Source organism: Acipenser ruthenus, chromosome 13 (genome assembly GCF_902713425.1).
Source record: "Acipenser ruthenus chromosome 13, fAciRut3.2 maternal haplotype, whole genome shotgun sequence".
NCBI lineage: Eukaryota > Metazoa > Chordata > Actinopteri > Acipenseriformes > Acipenseridae > Acipenser > Acipenser ruthenus.
Window position 1 is genome coordinate 32,672,506 of NC_081201.1, and position 20,673 is coordinate 32,693,178.

The 20,673-nt window shown below is 43.0% G+C and overlaps 2 protein-coding genes across 4 annotated transcripts; one reads left to right on the forward strand and one right to left on the reverse strand.

Annotated features, from left to right (window-relative positions):
* The first annotated feature begins 1,023 nt into the window (after positions 1 to 1,023).
* On the forward strand, positions 1,024 to 10,883 carry LOC117417739 (elongation of very long chain fatty acids protein 6-like). Its single transcript, XM_034030023.3, has 4 exons — positions 1,024 to 1,491; positions 4,758 to 4,889; positions 5,804 to 5,955; positions 6,143 to 10,883. Exons 1-4 carry the CDS (start codon positions 1,397 to 1,399, stop codon positions 6,583 to 6,585), a joined length of 822 nt encoding a protein of 273 aa, XP_033885914.1. The 5' UTR covers positions 1,024 to 1,396; the 3' UTR covers positions 6,586 to 10,883.
* A 1,855-nt stretch (positions 10,884 to 12,738) lies between these two features.
* On the reverse strand, positions 12,739 to 20,625 carry aifm2 (apoptosis inducing factor mitochondria associated 2). Of its 3 annotated transcripts, none has more exons than XM_034030015.3 (9): positions 20,559 to 20,625; positions 16,928 to 17,119; positions 15,405 to 15,520; positions 14,754 to 14,873; positions 14,438 to 14,530; positions 14,092 to 14,200; positions 13,779 to 13,931; positions 13,218 to 13,418; positions 12,739 to 12,992 (listed from the first exon to the last, which is right to left on the reverse strand). In XM_034030015.3, the coding sequence occupies exons 2-9, from the start codon at positions 17,100 to 17,102 to the stop codon at positions 12,838 to 12,840; spliced, it is 1,122 nt and encodes a 373-aa protein (XP_033885906.2). In that variant the 5' UTR covers positions 17,103 to 17,119; positions 20,559 to 20,625; the 3' UTR covers positions 12,739 to 12,837. The 3 variants fall into 3 exon arrangements, with proteins under 3 accessions (XP_033885906.2, XP_058841145.1, XP_058841146.1); XM_058985162.1 differs by lacking the exon at positions 20,559 to 20,625 and adding an exon at positions 19,364 to 19,682; XM_058985163.1 differs by lacking the exons at positions 14,438 to 14,530; positions 20,559 to 20,625 and adding an exon at positions 19,364 to 19,685.
* Positions 20,626 to 20,673: the final 48 nt, after the last annotated feature.

Consider the following 20,673-nt stretch of genomic DNA (forward strand, 5'->3'; position numbering starts at 1 on the left):
TCTCGCAGGGTAGCTCACACAGGGTAGCTCACGCGGGGTAGCTCACACAGGGTAGCTCACGCGGGGTACCTCACACAGCATAGCTCACACAGGGTAGCTCTCGCAGGGTAGCTCACACAGGGTAGCTCTCGCAGGGTAGTTCACACAGGGTAGCTCACGCGGGGTAGCTCACACAGGGTAGCTCACGCGGGGTAGCTCACACAGCGTAGCTCTCGCAGGGTAGCTCCCACACAGGGTAGCTCCCAAGGTAGTGTTGCGTGCGCAACTCGAAATTTAGGAAGTACTTCATTCACCCTCAACACCCCTACCACGTGACCATAATACCTTACTAACCTTAGGTTTACGGCTAGTTTATTGTTGTGTGTATTTAAAGTTACGACCAATACCCCACGAACCTTAGGTTTAGGGTTAGGTTATTGTTATGAAATAAACTTCGTAACACCCTTATCATGTGATCGGGCTGAAGCATATAATGATGACGTCTTTAACGAGTTGCGCACACAGTACTACCGCGAGCTACCCTGTGTGAGCCTTCGTTCTGCAGAAGTACCCCTTTTTTTGCGACACGCCTACAAAAATTTGAGATAATATTTTCAGCGTTTCACAAATAAATGAATTCATTTTATACGTTTCATTATCTACAATGTTTTTATTCGTCGTATAATATTATTATTATAATATAAAGTCAAGACAGTCAACACGGCTCATCTGTGCCTCTCCAAATGAGCTAGTGGGTTAAAACCTGTACAGTTTATTTAAACCACAGGTTAGCCTATTTTGAACTTCTGCCTCTCAGAATCACCTTCCTATATTGAATAATAATAATAATAATAATAATAATAATAATAATAATTGATGTAGCCCATTCAGTTCGGTCTCTGTTAAGATGTGCTACCCGAAGCCCGTTTCGAGGGGGAGGCGCAGATTTTCAGAACAAACATCCCCTCCCAACACCGTGCGCTTGTGGGAGGTCCCGGGAGCCGGTGCTCCGCCCCACCCAGCAGTTAAAATGTTGCTCAGTTGGTCTGTTTGTCTGTCTGCTGTACGTGCAGCGTGTCGGTGTAGTGGTGTAGCATAGCGTGTGTGTTACAGACGAGCTTTCTCCACCTTTACATGTTACTCGTGCATTCTGCTTTTTATATTGGAAATTACAGTGGTTAATAATAGTAAAACTGCAAGCCATTTTTTAAATAGTCAGCGGGTTAACGGTTGATATTTGTATTTACCGGTACAGTACGTCATTTCATTTATGTATATGTCCTGAAATCTAGTTCTGCATTTCAGTATAAAAAGGGGGACGATCACAGAAGAGTACTGCATAAGAAGTATTATTATTATTATTATTATTATTATTAACACAACAGCATTAAAAACACTATACCGCACAGATACAGAAATGAATGCAAGCGAGCACCTTCCACCTTTACAGGAATACGACTTTGAGCGGAGCTTTGATGAGCGACCGGCGATCGAATGGATGAAGGAAAACTGGTGAGTAACCGGAACGGGTTTTTAATAAGGTAACGTGTGGAATAACATGGAGATTCTGTACAGAATCCCAGCCCTGCAGGCTAGCGAAACGTCTCTGAATTAATCCTAATGCTATGTTGTTCTGACGGGATTGGTAGTGCTGCTGTCACGGCACTGTGTTGCGTTGATTTTTGTATTGTTTTAGTGGTACCGGTTGGTAAGGGTACAGTCAGTATTACTGTTTGGATAGGTAGGCCTGCTGCAGTGTGTGTGTATAACAGCTATTTTTTCTATTGAAATCCACTTCAATTCAACCGCTATTGAATCACGGTTACAATAAACAGGAAAAAAACAAAACAAACAAACAAAAAAACAAAACATTGGTGTTTGCATTATTATTATTATTATTATTATTATTATTATTATTATTATTATTATTATTATTATTATTAATAATAATGCTTGCTTGTGTTCTAAAGCAAACGGTGTTGTCCTCCGTGGTTCATCCGAGTACATCAATTTTAATAATGGAATATTCTTTAATATAACTCATTTTGTTGTTATTTGTTTTTTGCTGATAAATAGTCTTGTTATCCACATTACTGTATGTTGTCTCGGTGTTGCGAGTTTAATGAGATTCGGGCATTTGAAATTGTACTGAACCCAGAAATGTGGACATTTTTTGCATGGTGTGGAATGCCTCGTGTGTTGGTGCCGTACACAATAATAATAATAATAATAATAATAATAACAAAAACAAAGTCAAGTACTGGACTAGCACACAAGTTAGAATAACGCACTATAGTTTGATGTGAATGCACGTGTACTGTAGCAGCCTCGGGCACCCAGGAACTACTCATTCCTGCTTCAGCAAGAACTATAGTTCTGGCGAAACGGGTTCGTCCGGTTCTAAGATGGAGGTGTAAATTGCGTCGCTACATCATAGAATGTCTGAGACGAATTGTAAGTAGGCACACCGGTATGAATGACACCGCTGTCAGTCCCCCTGCCCGACTCTCTAGCCCGGTAGGAGGTTTTTCGTTGGTTAGTTTCGCAGAAAGCCGCTGAGCTTTGGGCGAGGCGGGCGTGCTCGGTGATACAACGGACCTGTATCAACCTGAGGGTGGGGAAAAAGGAAGTGCAAGATTGAACAATACAGGAAAATGATAACAATCTCGATATGGGAGCAGAGCATAATGTTTATGAGAGAGTTAATCTTAACTGGCGCTGCAGAAAGGAATGTAGAGAGAATGAAATCAGGACTTCAGGGATGGAAATAAGACTCCTATTGCAGTTTCTCCCATTCCAGTTTTTACTACAAGCTTAATTCGTGTATACTGTAGGTAACAAGCTGAGGTGTGTTGTATCAAACTCACAGTAAAACTAGGGAATGGATCAAACTGCTGTACAGTGGGAGTCTTATTTCCTTATGCTACTGTGGCAAATATGAGTTAGTATTGAAAAGCTCTATACAAAAAATCAGAATGGACAGAAATGACAGCTTTCTGTCAAGAGCTGCAAGACAATCATTCAAGGCACTGTAACACATTCAGGGTCTTTCCTGAAGGTCGCGGCAGATGTGTGCACCGGTAGTGTTTCAGATGCACAGCAACCTCAGTCACATGATGAGTGGGACACAGCTGCTCTGAGCTACCTCAGCAGCCTCTAAAATGCTGATCAGCAAAGAAAATACCTGCACCTCTGTCTTCCTCCTTCCCACCTGACCCCCTCTCACTCTACCCCCTCTCCTTGCTCTCTCCCCTCCTTGCTCTCTCCCCCTCCTTTCTGACTCCCCACTTACTCTCCCCCTCCTCGCTCTCTCCCCCTCCTTTCTGACCCCCCTCTTTCTGTACTCTGCCCTTCTTACTGTCACCGTTCCCCGCTTCTTTTCTTAGTTTCCTGTAGTTAACATCTCCCTCTTTCACTCCACCATCATGCTTTCACTCTCTCCTCCCTCCTCTCGTTTGTTTCAATCTTTCCCTGTAATCTCCCATCTCTCCCTTGCTCCGTCTGTTGCCCTCTCCTCTCTCTTCCTCTCCTCCCTTATTTTTTCCCTCTTCCCTCCTTGCTGCTGTTGTGCCCCTTTCTGTTCCGCCATCTCTCCTCCCTCCCCCTTGCTTCTCGCTGTCTGTTTTAGCTGATTCTCAGTGTTTTTTTTTTTTTTTTTGCTTTCACCGCACACACACACACACATACGCATCTTCCCAAGTTGCTGACGATTGGAAATTTATTTTGTTTGCGTTGTATTTGCCTCTTGTGCATTTTGAAGACTGTTACACAGCTGTTGAGAGCTGCGGGGCAGGATAGCAGAATGTCCAGAATCTTCGGGGCACAGACTCCAAACCTTCCTGGAAATTCCAAACCTTCCGGAACCAAATAATTCTATGTTTAGAATTTAGGAAAAGACAACAGTTATAGGCTAGGCTTAATATTTCTATTATCTAAGAAGGGTGGTTGCGGCGGCTGCAGCTGATGCTGACCTTGAGAATGTTCCTGTTGGCTCCCAGAAAATTCTAGCTAGAAGAAAATCCTTTGGCACACATTGTGTGCGAGTGCACAACTGTGGTTGAAAAAAGATCTTTACTTAACTACTGGTATAAGACAAACTGCAACAGAGAATTATACTAAACATATATAACACATGGCATGATAAACAAGAAGTGAGAAATTCAATCTTCTGAAAATCTTTTAAATGTGGTTTCCATTTAAAAAGGAGTGTCTGTCTATCGTTATATTTGTATCAGTGTGCCACACTTACTTAATTATTAATTTCAATGTAACTAACACATGATTTCCTACTGATTTCAAATGAAATTCCTATTGAATTCAAAAAGTCACAAGCATGAGTTCATGACGTACTTTTCATGACTTCATAACATTTCTCTTAATACACATGAAATGAACACACTGTAATGTTCTGTCAAAACTGTTGATGCAGTCGTCCTGGTCACTGATGGCTGGAATAGTGCTGCAGGAACCTATTCAGATCAAGATCTCCACAGGTGAGGGTCGTTGCTGCTGATTGGGCTCATTTACCATTCCAAGTGAAGAAACAGCTGCTTGGGTTTGTGTGGATTGCTGTGCTCCACAAAATCCAAGAAATAAAGCAGTCACCAGAAACCTATTGAGCTGTTTCTTCACTAGTTTTACTTGTCTGATTGCCAGTGCCTGATTTCTGGATCGCTCAATCCAAATAATGGGTGTTGTGCTGCAGTAGCTGTGATGTCTGAACTTGCAGCCATGGCAATAGGTGCTGTACATCACTGACGGTCTCCTTGTTTTTGCAGGAGCAAGTCCTTTGTGTTCTCAGCCCTCTACGCCGCTGTGATTTTCGGGGGACAGCAGTTTATGAAGCAGAGGCAAAAACTGGAGCTCCGCAAGCCCCTGGTCCTGTGGTCCCTCAGCCTGGCAGTCTTCAGGTAGCAAGCTTTCACACATTCAATCAGGGATGGAAATAAGACTCCTATTGCATAGCAGTTTTACCACACGCTTGATTAGGCATGGTGTGTACAGGTAACAAGTTCGGGCGTGTCTTATTAAACTGAGTAAAACCAGGGAATGGATCAAACTGCTATGCAATGGGAGTCTTATTTCCATCCCTGCAGTGTGTATGTATGTCTGTCCATCTGTCTGTATCTTTCTTTTTGTGTGTGTGTCTGTCTCTGTGTGTGTTTCTACCTGTCTCTCTGTGTGTCTGCATGTGGATTTGCTTGTGTGAGGGTTGAATTTTTTAATAATTAATTTGACTATTTTGTTATTTTTTGTTTTATTATCTTGTGCTTGTTAACAGTGGATTTCACATTAACATTTCTCATTCAAGAACCCACGCCCAGACTGCAGTGATTAGGCAGAACTGGGCTGAAGTCTAGACAGAGACAGCAACACAGATTTAGTGACACACCTGCTTTATAATGAGATAAAATGTCATTGGTAATTGAGTGTGAACAGTTCTATAGGTGTGTTAATGGGCACTCCCACCAAAAATCTGCATTCTGGTGACGTCACAGATCCACAGCTAGTATTCATTCATTGTGTCTGTCTGTCTGTCTGTCTGTCTGTCTCTCTGCAGTATCATCGGGGCTGTGCGGACCAGCTGGTACATGCTGTACATTGTGTCTGTCTGTCTCTCTGCAGTATCATCGGGGCTGTGCGGACCAGCTGGTACATGCTGTACATTGTGTCTGTCTGTCTGTCTCTCTGCAGTATCATCGGGGCTGTGCGGACCGGCTGGTACATGCTGTACATTGTGTCTGTCTGTCTCTCTGCAGTATCATCGGGGCTGTGCGGACTGGCTGGTACGTGCTGTACATTGTGTCTGTCTGTCTCTCTGCAGTATCATCGGGGCTGTGCGGACCGGCTGGTACATGCTGTACATTCTGGACACCAGTGGCTTCAAGCAGTCCGTATGTGACCAGAGCTTCTACAGCGGCCCTGTCAGCAAGTTCTGGGCGTACGCCTTTGTGCTGAGCAAGGCTCCCGAACTGGGTAAGAATTCCCCTTTCCCCAGAATAACCATTGCATCGCACTCCCTTTCTTTCTCTCTCTGCCTGCTGGTCCAACCCATCTCTCCCAGTCAACCCCTCACTCCCTTTCTCTGTCTGTCACACTCTGCCTCGCTATCTCAGTCCCTCTTTAACTTCTCCTCTCTCTCTGTCTCTTTCTCTCTGTGCAGGGGACACGGTGTTCATTGTACTCCGGAAGCAGCGGCTCATCTTCCTGCACTGGTACCACCACATCACGGTGCTGCTGTATTCCTGGTACTCCTACAAGGACCGCGTGGCAGGAGGGGGCTGGTTCATGACCATGAACTACCTGGCCCACGCTCTCATGTACAGCTACTATGCGGCGCGGGCAGCGGGCGTGCGGGTGCCCCGCTCCCTCGCCATGCTCATCACCACCACGCAGATCGCACAGATGGTCATGGGGCTGGTGGTCAGTGGCCTGGTCTTCTTCTGGATGCAGGACGGACGCTGCTTCTCCTACCTAGATAATATCCTGTGGGCCTCCCTCATGTACCTCAGCTACCTGTTCCTCTTCCTCTCCTTCTTCTATCAGACCTACATCAAGGGCGGGAGCAGCAGCAGCAGCAGCAAGAAGACCATCAAGGCAGACTAGAGGAGATTAGGACCAGAGTCTTTGACGGCTTTTGTATTGGACTGGTTGATCTTAGACTTTCCTGTATTGGACTAGGCTGTATTAGACTGGTCTGTGCTGTGTTTGACTAAACTGTAAAAGACTGGACTGTAATGATGAAGAAAATATTCTTTGACAAACTTTAAATCTTTCACAATGTATCATCGTATCGTACAGACTGGAACGGACTGTGCTGTAGGTGACTGGACAGTGTGCTGTATTGTATTGGATCGGTCTGTACAGGTATGTGTGTGTATATATCTATCTATCTATCTATCATTTCTGGAGAACCGCTTGTCTGAATGTGATGAGACTTGCTGAGGACCTTCTTTAGCTACACATTACTGAGTGTATCATGATCAGGGGGTGTACCGAGCTGTATCTGTGCCAAACATACTTATTTCCATGTGCTTACAGTGGCTGTAGGTCATGGTGATGAGGTGGGGGGGGGGTGTTGGTGTCACCGACATGCTAATTAGCATCATTGAACCTAATTATGGGACACTTCACTCTGTATCTGCTACATTGTCCTGAACTTACCCATCTAATGTCCTGTGTTGTGTATGTTCTCCGTCTCTCTCGATGCCATTCTCTGTTGCTGCTTTGCTCACAGTAGATCACGGTTTGCATGGAAGACTCAAGTTATCTCCTGAAGCGTCCCTGAGCTTCACTGCGAGGGAGATGCATTCCTGCCCTGTGATTACACTGCCTGGTCACTTTATTAGGACCTGGCTGTCTCCCCTATTGGTCTTGGCTGTCTCCCCTGTTGGATTTGGCTGTCTCCCCTGTTGGATTTCTCCTGGCATACCTTGGGTTCCTTGATTACTCTGGAATGCTGCACTTGTACCCTGGTGGCAGTGGCTACTTTCAAGAGGATAACGTGCCCTCTACCATGCTCGAATTGTGAATGACTGAGACTGCAGGCATCTTCCAGGGCTACCCCATTCCCTTAACGGATCCCCTTGAGACACCTTCCAGCACCTTGTGGCATCTATGCCACATTGTGAGCAGGGCACCCAGTGGTCCTAATGAAGTGACCAGACAGTGTAGACACCCCTGTGGCATTAGTTTGTGGTACATTTCAATTTCCCAAATGTTCCTGTTCATTTCTGCAGTGGTACGGCGCTCTGGTATATTTCCGCTGCTGAAGAATGTGTAGCACGTCTCTCGGTCTCAACTGCCTCGCCTGGCCCAAGTGAAGAAAAAAAAAAAAGGCAGCGCCTTCCTTTTAACAAGCGGACAACGGTATGCAGAACAACCTGAAAAGTAACCGAGCAAGCTCACTGTGGCCCTGGAGACACTCCTTTCATTCTTTAGATAGTTTGAACTTTCACACAGAATAAGACTCGAGACAAGCTGGTTTTTACAGCTGTGCTTTTCCGCTTGCTTCAGACTGATTTTTGTTGCTGTCAACATCCATTGTGACTCGCTTCAGCTTTCATAGTTAAAGAAACATTAAAACAGCAGTTTATTTCAAACACTAATCATGAATAGTGTGCATTTTATGTGATTTAAAAAAAAAAAAAAAAAAAAAAAAAAAAAATTCCCCAGATCGGTGACCGTTGTGATGTGGGTACGCGTGAACTTTGAGCTGCTTGTTCACGTGTTGTATAAGAATAAGACGATTCAACGCATGGTAACTCAAGTGACATGGCTGATAAAGGGGTGTAACGACTCTCCGCCTGTTGGTGAATCACGATACTTTCTTTGCATGATATATCGAAAGCTCAACATGGTTCATTGCAGTTCACCAATTGTTTCTTGAAATGAAGACCACGTGTGTTTTTATAGTATTGAATAATACATCTTCTCCCTAACCTATTACATGGTCGTTTGATCTTATTGTGCATCGTACAAGTAGCTCATCAGGATCATCACATGTATAGTGATACGCACTGTATCATGATTGGTATCGCACTGCATATTGTGAGGCGCATCATACTGTGATATGCACCGCATTGTGACAGTAGTGTATAGTTCCGCCCCTAGTGCTGCGTATGTCCACAGAGTATTCTGTTTATATAGCAAGCAGGCGGTGCCACGTATAGAGAACGAAGTACAGCGCTCCCTTGGTTTTTCGTGGACAGTAAAGTCCTATATTGTACTCCTCCAAGTCGAAATGAAGAGGACACGCTGTATGTTTAACCCTAAATAAGATAAAAGAAACTGAATTTGGGGAATTACTTTAATTAGATCAAGCTCTTTACCTGCTCAGCAATGGAATTTGTAACGGTGCTGTTCTCCCGGTCGTTCTGTCATCGGGATTGATTGAACTCAAGACGCCAAAAATGAGATCCAAAGGCTGAACCTTCAGCACTTGTTGTATTAAAGTTTTGCTTACTGAACTGTACAGTATTCAATGTCATGCAGTCTCTATTATATAATATATAATTCTACTGTATCCTACAATATTATTATATACGATATTGATATATGTAGTGCGTGTGTGTTAAGTAGTCTGTATTTACTGTATATATCTATATGAATATTTATATATAGAAAATAAGTGCATTTATACCTCGGAGCATTCACACAATTGTATGGTTACATAAAATGAAAATAAACAATTTGGCTATTCCACCTGGTTACAAGGGAGGTGCCCCAATTCTGTTAACAAAATACTGTAAATAATTCATTAATTTTTTGCACCAAATAATGCCCAGGTACACGTATTATTTTAATATTGCTCTTGTGATTAGTTGTCATTGATTGAAGCTGATATTTCTATCAGTTCTTTGAAGGTGCAGTGACTGTAGTACTCGGAAACAACACTCTCTCTCTCGTTGGTTTAACACAATTCGCACACGTTCGTATGGCGCTTGATCTTTTTTTGGTGCCTAGACTTTTTACTGCTTTGAATCGCCTGCAACTAATTTGTTATGCATCCACAGAATAAGTTTGATAGGAGTACTGCACTAGGTGTGTTACAGGTCACAGGGCCTCCTGACCCCACTTCAGGGGATAGGTAGAATTTTACCAAATTACAACCCAACACCTAAGTAACAGTGTAATTCAAGGCCTCCTAAGATAGTTCTTTGGAAGTTGGTACTTCAAATTTCCTCCTTTTCAAAAAAACAAATAAAGTAGGCGTTAAGTAACTCGTAGAGACTGAATACAAGCTCATGTGTGCAGGATGGAACCCAAGTGTGAGGCTCAGGCCATGGGAGGGGGAGGGTCCTATTAGATGTAACACAGGAAGGAGAGGGAACCCGGTTAGCACTGTGAATCTCAAGACTACCTTGTCCTCGGTAACATTAGTCCTGGACAAGAGTGGTTTGACAGGAACTAAATCTGTGAAAGTGAAAATTGTCTGGAAAATAAAAACAACTAAAGCAAAACTAGAAGTGCCTCGGGCAAACAGAGCGATTTTGTTAAGTTGTGGTTCGTGCATATATATATATATATATATATATATATATATATATATATATATGTGTATATATATATATATATATATATATATATATATATATATATATATATATATATATGTATGTATATATATGTGTGTGTTGCTATTCCCTACAGGCCATTGAAGATACAGATTTATAACACACTAATAAAACAGTAAAAAAACAAAACTCTAATTATGTTTGAGTGCTCAGAGATATGTATAAAGAAGCCATATTGTTTTAAAGCCATCAGGTGTGGGGGTGGTGGGGTGTTGATCAACGTTTGACTGTGTTTGTGTCCTAGACTAGTATGATGATGTTGAATCGAATATTGCTGGTAGCGAATGGGTGGAGGGTGCTGGGAGTGCTTGCTCCCATTTGAAAAAAATCAAATTTCCAAAGCTCAGTGCAGATCTGTGATGGGGATGCACTGTCCCAGCCCTAGAGACCCGGGTTCCAATCAATTAGAGGCGTGCTGATACCCGTTCTCTTTATAGAAGTATTTATCAGCAGCTATTCAATGCCATTCATTAACGTGTTGATAAGTAAACTGTAAACAATCTCAGCGCCCCTTATGAGAGAGAAATTCACTTCCAATCGGCTTTTAAAACACTCGCTGCACAAGTTAACTGCCATTGATTGAGTGGTACTCGATTGTGAAGGACCGCTTTTCTTGTTCTGAAATCAACACGTTAATGAATACCTGTAGATAAATACTTCTTAAAAGCAATTCGAACATGAGTAACAGCACACCCCTAGTTTTAATTGTTTTACACTTTCTTTCTTATGTTTAAGCAACTCACTGCTTACTTCAAATTGTCATTTGCTGAAAGTGAAATACACACATTACCATTCTAAAATGAATAATAAATAAAAGTTTTATTACAAGCCCCGATGTTGTTTTATTTCTGGTTTCATAAATGTATTGCAATGATTTTGGAGTAAATAGCTTTGAGGATCGAGCAAGCGAGTGGTTTAATCCAGTTCTTAAACCAGGGGTCCCCAGAAGATTGTGGAACCCTCGCTGTAAAAACACATACTTGTTTGTTTATTGTATTAAAGGTGCATGGCCTCTCACTGCTGTGGCAGGAGACTGGTCTTGTGATGGCTTTCCTGACCATATACACATGAAACATTTGCTGGTGGTACTGCTTTCATGTCTTGTTTGCATGTTGAGTTGGGTTGAGCACCTGTAAACTGCAGTTTCTATGAGACCTCTACAATCAGCAGTGTTTATGATGCCTAGTCAATGCAAAAACAAACTAGATGATGCCTTTATTGAAATCACCACAGAAGCTTAAAACAAAGCTTTTCTAAAGCAGTACAAACTTACCAGGACCCTGTACAGATTGCTTATATTATTACAAACACAAACCCACTAACGGACAATTTGGGTAAGCTTTAGCAAGCTTTTTATACTAAAATGCAGTTGGCAACATTTTTTGAGAAATTAAACTGTTACTGTCCCAACGTAAATAAGAACAAGTAGAGATCCCAGGGGTCTCTGAACGAGCCTCCCTGCTGGTCTTGTTGCAGTGTTAATGTTATGGTATGAGAGAGCCATCTTGTGAGAACTTCATTTGGACAAGAGGACTGCGAAGCTGAATCCAAAGTGAAAAACGAGAAGACGCGCTTCCACCACGAGACGTGGTCAACTGTACGTACAACCTCGTTTGAAATCAGGTTTTTAACGAGAAGACGAGCTTCCACCACAAGAGACATGGTCAACTGTGCGTACAACCTCGTTTGAAATCAGGTTTTTAACAAGACGAGCTTCCACCACAAGAGACATGGTCAACTGTGCGTACAACCTCGTTTGAAATCAGGTTTTAACGAAGACGCGCTTCCACCACGAGACGTGGTCAACTGTGCGTACAAACTTGTTTAAAATCAGGTTTTTGTTTTTAAATAAAAGAACAATACATATCTGTATAATGTAGCATTACTGGGTTTTATTGTATTTGATATATTGAAACTCTGGTACAGTGGGGTCTAACTGGACACAGTGCAACAAAGGGAGCGGCAGTGGTTAAGGATAATCTATGTAAAGTCCTGCAGGGTTTTGTTCCATTAAAATGTATTCCAATAACTGGTCCAACAAATGCTTTTCTTTTTAAGCAAGTGTGCTAGAGTAAATGACTGTGCTTTGTGTTTAAAGCAGGGATGGCAAGAAGACACCTATTGCATAGCAATTGTGCCCATCCTAGGTTGTATAGGTAACAAGATTAGGTGTGTCTTATTAAACTCCCAGTAAGTCTAGGAATAGATAAAACTGCTATTTCCGTCCCTGGTTTAAAGTAATTGCGAAGGCGTTTTTTTCATCTTCATTTGCAGCCATATAATGAGTAGACAATTCCCCGCCTCTGGCAAAAATTGAGCAGTGTATTATCTATCATATTCCTATTTGTCACAGTGGGCCCCTTGTTCACAGAACTTTAAGAGGGTTGTAGCTAACAAAGTAACCGTGTAAGACTTGCAGCTTGTGCACTGCCATGCCTTATTCAGTTCTCAAGTGTGCAGTTTTGAAAGAAACACACACTATAGTAAACACGTATTTTCATTTTAAAACAGCAATCACGAGTATGAGTATAAGACACCATAGCAAAAACACAGCGGACACAGCTCAGCAAAAGACCAGTCCTGTATATATATCTTAGGTCTGTGGTATTCTACAATGATTGAAATAGTATTTGTTTTTAAGCTGTTTGGTATTGGCTTGTTAAATAATGTCAAGGAAAGTTCATGAATATCAAACGTTTTATTTCGTTTATGTATATAAAAGAAAAAAAACACTCTACAGGGAGCAGGCTGCTCCATTCCCAGGTGTGGTACTGGTCCCAGTTCACTGTGGAATGGGCTGTCCCATTTCTTTCCAGCTCTTCCCAGCAAACAGGTCCTTGCTTTTTGCCATCCTGACCACCAGGCTGCCCACCTTGTAGCCGTTGATCTGACCGATGCCATCGTCCCGGCCCAGAGTCACCAGCATGTTCAGACAGCCTGGGGGCAGAGTAGAGAGGGGAGTCTTATTACTATACAGTATCAATAACTGTAAAATCAAACTGCTCTGCAATGAGTCTTATGCTCTGCACTGGGTGTCTGGTTCCAGTGTCGGTGTGTATTGCAGGTTGTGTACCGGGTGTGTATTGCATGGTGTGTACCAGGTGTTTATTGCAGTGTGTGTATTGCAGGGTGTGTACCAGGTGTGTATTGCAGGGTGTATACCGGGTGTGTAGGAGCGCAGTGGCTTGTTTCTCAGGGTGTTGATGATGTTTTCAGCTGCCACGGCCCCATGCAGTCCTGCGTGGTATGCCATCTTGGGCTCCTGCAGGTGGGCGCAGTCTCCGATGGCGTAGACGTTCTGGAGCCCCTCCACCTGCAGGTGAGCGTTGACCCTCAGTGCGCCGTTCTCCGCCAGCCTGTCCCCTGGGAGAAACATGGAGGGGACGTTAAAAACATATCAGAAACAATACAGCTGCATCAACTGATCATTGAGATCGAGTATCCACAGAAATCAGGTGAGGGTCCTGGGTGTTGACTGGGCTAATTTACCGTTCAAAGTGAAACAAGTGAAGGAACAACTGCTTGGATTTGTAATGATTGCTGCGAGCACAGCGAGCCACAGAAATCCCCCCCAGTGATGGAGCATGATCTAAGTGAGGACCCCTCGCATGTACACACAGCGTAACACTAGTAAAGATTCATTCAAATATCACGGCCTGTTTTAAACAGAGGGGTACTTAAATAAAATTCTTGTTTTGTAGTTCCAGGGTCTCTCTGCCTTACCCAGCACAGAGCTGTACGCTGCAGAGTTCACCCGGATCCCTGTACAGCGGATAACGAGGTCAGCCGTGACCTCCGACCCCTTGTCCGTCAACACCTTCATGCCCTTCTGGGTCACGTTGATGGAGAGCTCAGCCAGGTTACTCACTTTCTCACCTGTAGAGGGAGAAGGACAATCAATATTTATTACCGATGTGGCACCTTTCAAAAATTCAGTTTGAATGTTCCCCAGGTGAGCAGGGCTCTAGGCTGCTTTTCTCCATGTAAACGGGGTACAGTTTAGACCACTGGGGTCAGTTTAACTCTCTCCACCTACTCAGCAGCAGCTGGACCCCCTTCTGCAGAAGCCCCTCCTTCACTCCCTGCCGCACACTCGGGAGCAACTCCACATCAGCCAGGGCCACGCGGGAGTGGATCAGAGTCACCTGGGAGAGAGGAGAGAGATGCACCTAAGCTTGTTACCAATACACTGTGGGCTAATCAAGCATGTTGAGTCGTATTTTCATCCCTGAAGAGGGCAAGGACAGGGAAATGAACAGGGTGAGGAGAGAGGACAGAGATGGAGAGGGGGAGGGGCAGACGTAGTGCAAGTAGGAGGAGAGTGTCAGGTGGAAGAGGTCTTCTCCCCCAGACTGTACTCCCTGTCTTCTCTGGTTCCTCACCTCCTTACTGGGATGGTCTGTTTTGAGCTCAGCAGCCATCTCCACTCCTGCAGACCCCCCTCCGACCACCACGATCCTCTCTGCAGCTTGAACCTACCAGACACACACAGCAGAACTCCGGATCAGACAGGGAAAAGGAGGAGTACTGGCCTGAACCTGCCAGATACACACAGCAGAACACAGGATCAGACAGGGAAAAGGAGGAGTACTGGCCTGAACCTGCCAGATACACACAGCAGAACACAGGATCAGACAGGGAAAAGGAGGAGTACTGGCCAGGCCTGACCCTGTGCTTAAAATGGAGGCTCCTGCTTACCTCCTTCACCATGTCTTCATACTGCTGGATGGCTGTTTCCATGGTAACTGGTTCATTAAATTTGCCTGGAAAATCTCCCTCGCTGCCGGTGGACAGGATGAGGTGAGAGAACTTCAATTCCTTTCGATTACAAAAAAAACAAAAAACGCATATTCCGTATACTTTATTGTAACCCAAAGAAGATTCTTAGCATAGAAGAGAAACTTTTCTACAAGCGCCTGGCACTGAAAGAGACTTCTGCCGGTCAAGGCTTGACCACGTAGTTAAGCCACTGTGTTTCTGATATCTGACAAGTAAGTCGGAGTGCTGGCAAATGACGTGACTTTTTGATGATCAAACTCCTGAGCTTGCCATTAGTCTGATATCAGAGTAACAAACGGACTGGATACATTCCGACGGATCTACTTTTTACATGATACACACTGACACCAGTAAGCCCAGTCTCTTACCTCTCCTACCAGTAAACCCAGTCTCTTACCTCTCCTCCCAGTAATCCCAGTCTCTTACCTCTGCTCCCAGTAAGCCCAGTCTCTTACCTCTACTCCCAGTAAGCCCAGTCTCTTACCTCTACTCCCAGTCAGGCAAGTCTCTTACCTCTCCTCCAGTAAGCCCAGTCTCTTACCTCTACTCCCAGTAAATCCAGTCTCTTACCTCTCCTCCCTCCAGAACCACTGTTTGTGTCTCCAGGTCGATCCTGACCACCCTGCCCTGCTTGAAACTCTCTCCGAACGTGGCTATGTAGGGTATAAAAGTCTTCCGAGCAAACCCTGCAGAGAAAGAAAAAGGAAAGCCATGCTGGCTACAGTGTTCCGGAGTTCACTGTGGTTTGATCCAGTCCTGTTTTTTTTAAATTATACATATATATATATATATATATATATATATACACACACTGAGTGTACGAAACATTAGGAACACCTGCTCTTTCCATGAAATAGACTGATGAGGTGAATCCAGGTGAAAGCTAGATCCCTTATTGATGTAACCTGTTAAATTCACTTCAATCAGTGTAGATGAAGGGGAGACATGTTAAAGAAGGATTTTTAAGCCTTAACATAATTGAGACATGGATTGTGTATGTGTGCCATTCAGAGGGTAAATGGGCAAGACAAAAGATTTAAGTGCCTTTGAACGGGGTATGGTAGTAGGTGCCAGGCGCGCCGGTTTGAGTGTGTCAAGAACTGCAACGCTGCTGGGTTTTTCACGCTCAACAGTTTCACGCTGATGGGAGGACTAGGGTATGGAGAAAACCACATGAGTACATGCATCCATCATGCCGCGTGTCAACATTGCAGGCTGGTGGTGGTGGTGCGATGGTGTGGGGTTTGTTTTCATGGCACACATTGGGCTCCTTGATAAAAGTGGAGCAACGTTTGAATGCCACAGGATATCTAAACATCACTGCCAATCAGGTGCATCCCTTCATGGCAGCAGTGTATCCATCTGCTAATGGATTTTTTCAGCAGGATAATGCCCCATGCCACAAGGCTAGGATTGTCCAGGAATGGTTCCATGAACACGACAGTGAATTCATCTTACTGTAGTGGCCTGCCCAGTCACCAGATCTCAATCCAATTGAGCATCTGTGGGATGAGATGGAACAAGCTATTCACTACCAGCCAACTTGACACAACTGTGGGAAGCATTGGAGTCAACATGGGCCAGCATCCCTGTGGAATGCTTTCGACACCTTGTAGAGTCCATGCCCCGACGAATTGAGGCTGTTCTGAGGGCAAAAGGGGGTGCAACGCAATATTAGGAAGGTGTTCCTAATGTTTTGTACACTCAGTGTGTGTATATATATATATATAATCATTCACATATCATCCTGGGTCACGAATCAGCTTGGGAATACATTTCTCAATGTTTCCTGCTTCGCCTCTCATGAGCTGGTGCTCTGACTGCAATGCTGGGGAATTCAATTCCATCTCACAGAACATTCGGCACACCCAGCCGTAAATCGAAACTAAAGCAATTCTCTGGGCGTGAATGAGTGTGACCTGTGAGGCTGCCGGTTTGCTATTGGGAGGAGCTCTTGCAGCTATAGGGGAGGAGCAATTTATTTGGCTCTAAGATCTCTCTGTGATAACTTCAATACTCCCCCCTCCTCCTCCTCCTCCTCTTCCTCCTCCTCCCTCCCCCTCTCATCCAACTCCTCCCCCCTCACCGCTCACCGCTCTGCACTGAGGCCCGCAGCGCCCCTACGTTGTGATGGAAGGCGTCCTTGAGGTCCAGCAGGGTGAAGGGGACCCCCTGGCTCTTGAGCTGCCGGGCCGCTGCAATCCCCGCAAACCCTCCACCCACGATCACGACGTGGACACTGGGGTCCACAGAGAGCTGAGCTCCCATACTGGACTGGAACTACCCTGATCAGTACAAACAAAACAAACAAACAAATAAACAAAGCGCTACACCCGAGGGTATCGATGATTCCGAATTCTCTTGATCTCTCTCTGTATACAGTATTGACTGGATTGTCTATTTGTTGGTCTCTCTGTGTATCTGCGTTTCTCTCTGTTTTTCTCTCCCTCTCGTTCAAGTTCAAGTTCAAATACCCTCCCCCTGAAAGACCTGCAGTTTCTGCTCATGGCTCTGGAGCAGACAGCCCTCTATTCTGTCTGCCAGCCTGAGGGAGTACCGCTCTGTCACAGTGGAGGATGAAGTGGGTCTCAGTCTCAATCTCTCCACTGTGGCACTGGGTACAGCGTCGCTCCTCCCTGGGTATGTCTCTCTATAAACTCTCAAGTGTGATTGTAAAGAAACATATTTCTGTTTTCTAGTTATTTTAAACACATGGGAAGCACTAGAATTTGCATTAAACTTTGTAAAGTTACAGAACGCATTGTACAGTTTAGTAGCTTTGGCTAGCCCGGTGTGACTGGCTGTACTTTACTTCTGGATCTTGTTTCCTAACAGTGCAAACACGTCATGAGTGGGTCCCTTTGACTAAGTCACGTTTGTGAAACACTTTAAGAAAGCACAGTGTATGGCAACACGTGTGTGTTGCAACTCATGCTTTTATTATTATTTTTATTTTTATTTTTTCTTCCCAAAACTTTAAACTGCTCCTGTTTGCACATGGTGTAACCAATCAACATGAAACTTGGCAGGTATCATCCCGTGGAGATTACAGTTAAAATGAAGAAAAAGTGCGCTTCTGTGTCAACCAAGATGGTGGCCTGATGCATTTTTTTCAAAAACCTTTCAAAATCTTCTTCCTGGGAACCAGCGAACCGATTGATCTGAAACTTTGCATATGTCATCAGCAACCAAACCCGCTTCAAGCTTGCGAAGCAGAAGTTGCTGCGATAAATTTTACAATCAAAACGTCTGCCACCAAATTCGCCAGAGCGCGCCCACACATCAAACTGCTTCCGCCTGCAAACCGTTTAACCAGCTGACTCCTAACTTGGTAGGCCTCATCCTGGGGACAATGGAATTGAAATATGGCAAAATGGTGTTCTTTCGTAAAACAAGATGGCAGTCAGACCTATGTTTCATTCTTAAATTTAAAACCGTTTTACTTGAACACGGTTTAGTTGATTAACTCCAAAGTTGACAAGAAACCTCCCTTTGTCAATACAATTTACTTTTTCAAAAATGGTGTTTGTGCGTAAAGCAAGATGGCCGCCTGACACATTTCTTTAAAAACCTTTCAAAATCTTCTTGGGAAGTGGTGAACTGATTGATCTGAAACTTTGCATACATCATCAGCAAACAAAACCGCTTCAAGGTTGCTGCTATAAATTTTACTATCAAAGTGGCTGCCACCAAATTCTCCAAAATGTGCCCCACACATCAAACTGCTTATGTTTGCAAACAGTTTAACCAACTTACTCTTAACTTGGTTGGCATCATCCTCGGGAAAATGGAATTCAAACATGTCAAAATGGTGTTCTTTCGTAAAACAAGGTGGCGGCCAGACCTACATCTTCTTAAATTTAAAATTGCTTCAGTTTAAAAACGGTATACTTGATTAACTCCAAACCTGAAAACCATCATGCCTGTATCAATACAACTGACTTTTTCAAAAACGGTGTTTGTGCGTGAACCACGATGGCCGCCTGACGCATTGTTTGGAAAAAACTTTCAAAATCTTCTTCTGAAGAACTGGTGAAGTTACTGATTTCAAACATCAAGAACTAAACCTGCTTCTTCAAGTAATGCTTAAGTGTTTGTTACTGGTACTGGGGCTTTGGAGCCGTAATACTGCCTAGCAGTTCTAGTTATTATTATTATTATTATTATTATTATTATTATATTGCACCAGTCCTGAAATCTGGTACGTCGCAGGACGAGTAAGCGGTGGTTTGATGTTGCAGAATAATTTCGCTATATTTGGCATTTCTCTACATGTGGCATATAGTTCAACCAGCCTCACTTCAGTTCCACTACATTTAGAAATATTATTTAAAAACACAATAATGTACACCAAATATTGTCATAGTATTTCTTTTTTTTTTAAATGATTATTCAAATCATATTTTAAACACACGTAATTATGTACCACGTTAATTTGAAATGACCCCCGGTAGGTGCAGCCCCGTCTATATTACACTGCTCATATCCGGGAACTGTGGTTATATAACCCAAAAAGGCTGTAGCCTTACCGTCACACAAGAGCCACTTCTCCAGTCCAGTCAAAAGCGACTCCACGGGTTATTTAAAAAAAAAAAAAAAGTTAATATTTAATTGTAGTTAATTAAAAGTGTGTGCTGGTAAAGCGACACAGTTTCAGTTCAGGTACACACGATTGCATAGAACGGCATACAGAGAATACAAGCTACGGCGCCTGAGATACAGTATGACTGCAGTATAATATAACTCTTTCACTGTATCAGTGCGACATTAACCGTACAGAACAATGCAGACTGGAATGAAGTGATACTGCTTAGTCACGCTCAGGGTGATTCCTAAAGCGTTTTGCACGCATCTTTTTTGGGAGGGGGGTGAGGGTGGGTGGTAGCCTTCTCATCTGGCGAGGGTTTGCTGACCTCTGGCGGACATTATGGGGAAGTGCAATCAGATTCTGAGGAAACAGCCAACTGCTGGTCAAAGAAATTAAAATGTCTACAATTTGCTGGAGTAATTAAAAATAAATAAATAAATGTTTCTAAAAACATGATATTCCTTTTTCCTTAAGTTTTCATTAAAATAGTTTCCATTATTATTATTATTATTATTATTATTATTATTATTATTATTATTATTATTATTATTACAAAACAGTATGTTATGCTCTTGTTTGATGTATTGGTTTTAGTTATACATTAAACAATAATTCTAACAATAACTATATATTTAAAGTACGTTTTTTTTCTGTAAGAACAACATCTCTGTTATTATTTTTATATGAAAACTATCCACTCGTTTTATAGACCAGGTCCTGCTTTTTAAGTCTTTAAAGAGTGTGAATGAGTGTAATAATAATAATAATAATAATAATAATAATAATAATAATAATAATTCAATGTACATTATATTGCTGTCAATATTCCCTTAATAATAATAATAATAATAATAATAATAATAATAATAATAATAATAATAATAATAATAATGTTTGAAATATGATTTGAATAATTAAAAAAATACAGAGCCTATATTTTATGTACTTTATGGTTTTATATAATATTTCAAGGAATTAAACCAGGGAAGTGCGATACTACCTAAGCAAGGCTTGCAAACAGAGATTTCTTCAGCCAAGTGAGGTTCTTGTTTTAAATGAAAATGCATTCATCTCAATTTGGAGTCGATTACATCGGGGAAATGGCGCAGATTTCAACACAATAAACGAATTGTTACCTCGCAGTTACCTGACGGACCGACGTGTTTTTCGTATTGTGGGGACTTGCCGTGTGATCCTCTGGGAGTCGAGTGTGCACGGGCTGGGATAGGGAGAGGGAGAGGGAGAGGGAGA